The following is a 5,830-nucleotide window of genomic DNA, read 5'->3' on the forward strand; positions in this document are numbered from 1 at the left end:
TTTTTTTTTAAAGTGACCTTAGAATTACGTAAATACATATATTGGTAAACAGCTTTTGAAATTATATGTAAACAAACAACCCGAAACTACCGCTAATGTAAAGAAACCTGTTCTTTATCTATCTTTAACTTTTGCTGGAACTCATAGTTACGATTTAAAAAAGCAATTAATTTCTATATTGTCCATTGGTTACCCTCAGCTAGATATCAAAATATATTTCACTTTGCAAAATAAATTAGGTAATTTCTTTAAAATTAAAGACCCTATACCAACAAGCCTTCGGTCCAATCTGATCTATAAATGGCAGTGTAGTGCTTGTGATGCCACTTACGTTGGAAGAACTACCAGAACAGCTTGGATGAGATGGTTTGAGCACCTAGGTAAGTCATATCGTACAGGCAATTATCTTTCAAGGCCTAGTTACAGTGCAATTAGAGAACACAGCGAGGAGACTGACCACCCTTTACATATTGATGATTTTTTCTGTTTTAACCACTGCTCAGTTTGCTAAGACCTCGACATTTTAGAAGTTCTATACTCCATCAAGACAAAGCCTTCTTTGGTAGAAATGTGGCTGTAACCACACTTTTGTGTTTTTAATCTGCGTTTTACTGGTTTGTGCATTAATTAGTGAGTTTGTTGTGCCTTTGTACCTTCCGTTTTTGTGACTTAAATGTTTGTATTTTGGTTTATTTTATTTTCTTCATTTATTTATTTTGATTAGCCATCTTTTAAACGTGTTCTTATCATTTTTATAGTAATTTTTGCTGTATCATTTTGAATTTTATTATAAGAACTTTAATGTCGTCATTTTAATTTTGTACAGTAGGTTGATAACGAGTGAGAGTACTGCTCGAAACATGTCCCGATAAAGTTGTGTAAAATGCTGTTCCGGGTTTTGGCCTTGGTGTCCGAACTGATATACAGCTGGCGCTTTCCTGCTGGTGTATCCATTACATACATACACATACACATACACAGACACACACACACACACACACACACACACATATATATATATATATATATATATATATATATATATATATATATATATATATATATATATATATAGTGAGTGTTTGTATTTATATGTCAACGATTTCATTAGGCTACGTATCAAACAACTAAAAAACTTCTCAGTCAAAGGTTTTAGGAGCTCAAGCCTCCGGAACGATTTGTTTTTCTTCTAAAGCTTGTTGAGACCATGATTCTAGAATCAGGCCTCTTCCTGATGTGGCCCGTTAGTGTGGCAAGGTATTAAAAAGAAGATGCCTGGTTTAGAACTCTGGACCTGGACCAACCAACGAAGACAATAATAAATAAAAAGTAGCTTTTAAGAAAATTTTTATAAAATCATGAAATGACATGAAACTGAAAACTATTGTTATATGTGGTTAAACAAAGAATTAAAGTTTATATCCTTATTGGTTTCATACACAGTTGATAAAAGTCCACATGTTCAATTATATTTCAGTCATATGACGCTTTCAAATTCATTCAAAAGTATAAATTTTCACTGGCTGTGACGATTCCACGAGACAAAAGGAAAAAATGGAAAGCTTTCTAAAAAAAACGCGAACCAATTAACAAGAGACTGAAAGAAACCAAAGAAACCTTAAACCGCCTCACATCTGCATTTCAGACGATCTACTTAGAAGTGTTGGAAGTTCCGGTAGCGCCCAGCATCGTGGTCTCCCCGGCCAACGCCACCGTGCAAGAGAGGTCAACCATCTCCCTGACCTGCTATGCCACGGGCTACCCAAAACCTATTGTGACCTGGACCAGGGAGGACGGCGAGCCGATTCATCAGTGGATTAATCATACCTTACCATTTCCCATTGGAAAGCAAGGTAAATGTAATAGAAGCTCTGAGTCAAAACGACTTCATTAATATATATATATATATATATATATATATATATATATATATATATATATATATGTATATATATATATATATATATATATATATATATATATATATATATATATATATGTGTGTGTGTGTGTCTGTGTGTGTGTGTGTGTGTGTATCTGTAAGACAGATGAATAGCACAGAAGAAACTAATGTTTTGGAAGTTCACTGCACAAGTTGTTCATCCACGATTCACGAATGTGGTTGAGACCACAGAGTAATTTTAACTCTGGAGCCACTCTCTTAAGAGAAAATGCCTTATATGTACTGTACGTATGTATGCAAGTATATATATATATAATATATATATATATATATATATATGTATCTATCTATATACATATATATATATATATATATATATATATATATATATATATATATTTATATTTATATATATATATATATATATATATATATATATATATATATATATATATATATATATATATATATATATATATATATATATATATATATATATATGTGTGTGTGTGTGTGTGTGTGTGTGTGTGTGTGTGTGTGTACAGATAAACAAATATATGTTTGCATTTATTCATAAATATAAATAATACAGTAAAAGAAAAATATTTTTACATCCCCGTTAATGATATATTACTCCGTGGGTACCCTGTCCTCAATATTACCCACTGCCGCCCACATCAGACTCTTCCAGCCCAATCTGTTTTGGTAATTCGAGTTTTCTCTTCATTTCAAGATACGCGATGGGACTCCCACTCCGTGGTGTCCTACGAGGGAGAGACCCTGAGGCTGGCCAGGATCTCACGAAGGGATGCAGGGTCCTACACGTGCTCTGCTAACAATTCGGTGGGTCCTGCAGACAGCGAAACCATTTACCTCACGGTCGTCTGTAAGTACTTCCCTTTCTGGGCAATATATGCGTAAAAGTACCCTCTGCCCATGAGCTAGGCTTGTCATAGAATAATCTCAGTAATTACTGTCTTCACGAACTCTCCTGAGTCGTGTATACCTAAGAAATACATATAAGTCTTCTCTAACCTTGAGCAATACTTTTCTGTGAATGCCCTGTAGTCTCTTTCTGAGTCATGTTTGTTTCCAAGTTCTCTCGCTTTGGGTATCATATAGCCTGTAAGAACCCTCTTTCAGAGGAGAGTAATTAATATATCAATATATCTGCAACACACACATTGTATATATATATATATATATATATATATATATATATATATATATATATATATATATATATATATATATATATATATATATATATATATATATATATATATATATATATATATATATATATATATATATATATATATATATATATATATATATATATATATGTATATATATATATATATGTATATATAATCCTTGATGGTTTCATAAGCATTAGATGACTGTCGCCAAAATTCCCTGAAGTTTCTAATGGTCATGGACTACAATGAACTTCTCGATGTCATAAAACTCTTCCCGTTTCACCGTCTCTTCTCCCCACTCGACAGACCCTCCAGCACTCATCTCAGTGTCGGGGCCGAAGAAGGCGAAGGTCGGGGAGGACGTGACGTTCTTCTGCAAAGCGAAGGACTCGAACCCTGCCGCCGAGATCTCCTGGATGATCGAGGGGAAGCCGCGCCACGCCGTCGTCCCCACCGTCAGGAAGTCTGGGAGCACGGGCTTCAACACCATCAGCAAACTGTCGTTCACAGTGCCCGCGGTAACCAGTGGGGTGATGATGTTAACCTGCGTCGCCGTGAATAAGGAAATAGGGACGAAGGAGGTCGACACTTATATACTGCATATCATGGGTGAGGCAGTTTGGGCAATCCGTGCTCTTTGGGATTTTGTTCAACTTGACATTTCATTGTTTACTTTCATATTCTATGATTTATTTGCCTTCTTGCTTATGAGATTGTTTGAGCACGTTCCTCTCTCTGTCTTCTTATCGCTTTCCTTATTATACCTTTCCTCGATGTTTGTTTTTTCCATGGTTTTTTGTCTTCAATACAAACTTACTTGGCAAAGTAATGGCCTATTTTGTGTCATCATAATGTATGTGCTCATATCAAATAATAATAATATTAATAATTATTGTTATTGTTATTATTAGCAATTCACTGCTTTTGTACATATTTTCTTATTTACTGATGTTGCTAACCTTTCTTATCGTATGCTCCTACAGTGAACAACGAAGCAACGGAAAAGGGGAAGTTTTGATCTTTAAGAAGACTGCACGGTTCATTGACTTTATTTTTCTCTACTACCAAGCTTTGGCATATTTTTCCTGATACTTTCTTTATTGACAGCTATAATCCTCTTCTCTTCTTTATTTTTCTTGTTTCGTTCAAGCCTGGGGTAAATCAAAAGAAGGGACATTAGGTTTGCAGTCTCATTTGCCTGGGCACTGGAAAAAAGGAAAAAATAACATCGTTTATGGCAACGAACTGAAGTCATCTTTTTCCTTGACAGAAGCAGACAAAACCGTCATCAAGGATTCGGACGTCCGGCATCCGAACGAGGTGTCAAGAGGTCGGCAGATGGTACCCGCCATGATCGGGGCCGACATCAACCCGAAGAGAGGTCGCGAGAACTCGGTCTATCCGCCAAGGCGCAAAGATCACACGCCGGCAAGGTCCGCCTATTACAACATGCTGGCATTCCTCCGCTTCTTCGGTCTACTCATGCACTTCCACTGATGGCTATTGGGCGGACCCTCGTTTCGCAGTGAAGTGAGAGAGGGTATCGCAACCCTCTGTCGATATCCTTCTCGGTTTATCAGGTGAAACAGAGCACATAAGCTTCTCTAACTATTCCCGAATATTAGGACGGGCCTTGAGAGTGCGGAGAAAGCCGTTATGGGTCACAATGATTCCAGAAAGCCTAGAGCATGAGTGTAAACAGAGGTGACATGCAATGCCACGACGCAATTTAACCTTGTTAATAGGAGCTAAACATTTTAAAGCAGCGTTCGAATTTCATGGCTGGCATTTATATGTTTATCTTTACATCTGCGTGACCAGAATTTTCTTATCAGTCTAACTGAACATTACAGTGATATCAAATATGATTACAGTGTAAACCATATTTTTGTCAACGAAAAACTTAAAAACTTATAAGTTAGTGATGTAACTCATAGTTAATATATAAACACACGTGCATATATATATATATATATATATATATATATATATATATATATATATATATATATATATATATATATATATATATATATATAAGTGTAACGGTTTCATGCGTACTTTTTTCACTTGTGATGCTTATGAAGCAAGTTATAGCTATCTTGTGTATTAATCTCAATATATCTATGCAAGAAGTGTTCCCTTGTACCCACCGAATGTATTGATGGCATTGATTACGAATAATAAAAACATTGTAGAGATACACTAACATGGAAAATTGCAGTTTATTTACTTGAGTCATAAAGAATAATAGAATAGTCAGTATATTATCTTACTATGATTTACTTAGTTACCAAAGATGATCATAGTGAATAGGAGGCAGAAATGAATCACATTAAAGCAGCTCATATTCATTAATTATGTTTTCCATAAAGGCCCATATGTCTTCAATATATGTGTTTTTCAACATGCAATTTTAGCCACAACCCTGTTTTCATTTATTTCTGTTTTTTATGTTAACACCAAAGGTTTCCTTGCTCACAAGTTCAGCCCTTCTTGAAATAAATGCTGCGAATCATGCGTGTGTGTGTTTCGATTCCCGAGACCCATGGATGGAAGAGAGGCAATCAGGAGGCAGATGCATCGTTACAGATTCATTAACACTAGTGAGAAAGTTAAGTATACCTTAGATTTACCAGACCACTGAGCTGATTAACAGCTCTCCTAGGGCTGGCCTGAAGGATTAGATTTATTTTACGTGGCTAAGAACCAATTGGTTACTAAG

At 35.4% G+C, this 5,830-nt stretch overlaps 1 protein-coding gene across 1 annotated transcript in view; it reads left to right on the forward strand.

The window, feature by feature from the left end:
- LOC136825512 (protein amalgam-like) overlaps positions 1-5,625 on the forward strand; it is a 35,591-nt gene extending 29,966 nt beyond the window's left edge. The window contains exons 4-7 of the mRNA XM_067082080.1: positions 1,646-1,853; positions 2,637-2,789; positions 3,412-3,714; positions 4,376-5,625. Of these exons, the coding sequence (XP_066938181.1) occupies positions 1,646-1,853; positions 2,637-2,789; positions 3,412-3,714; positions 4,376-4,602 (891 nt within the window). The 3' untranslated portion in view covers positions 4,603-5,625. The remainder of the gene's footprint in view (positions 1-1,645; positions 1,854-2,636; positions 2,790-3,411; positions 3,715-4,375) is intronic.
- Positions 5,626-5,830: the final 205 nt, after the last annotated feature.

This window comes from Macrobrachium rosenbergii, chromosome 37 (genome assembly GCF_040412425.1).
Source record: "Macrobrachium rosenbergii isolate ZJJX-2024 chromosome 37, ASM4041242v1, whole genome shotgun sequence".
In the NCBI taxonomy this organism is placed as follows: domain Eukaryota; kingdom Metazoa; phylum Arthropoda; class Malacostraca; order Decapoda; family Palaemonidae; genus Macrobrachium; species Macrobrachium rosenbergii.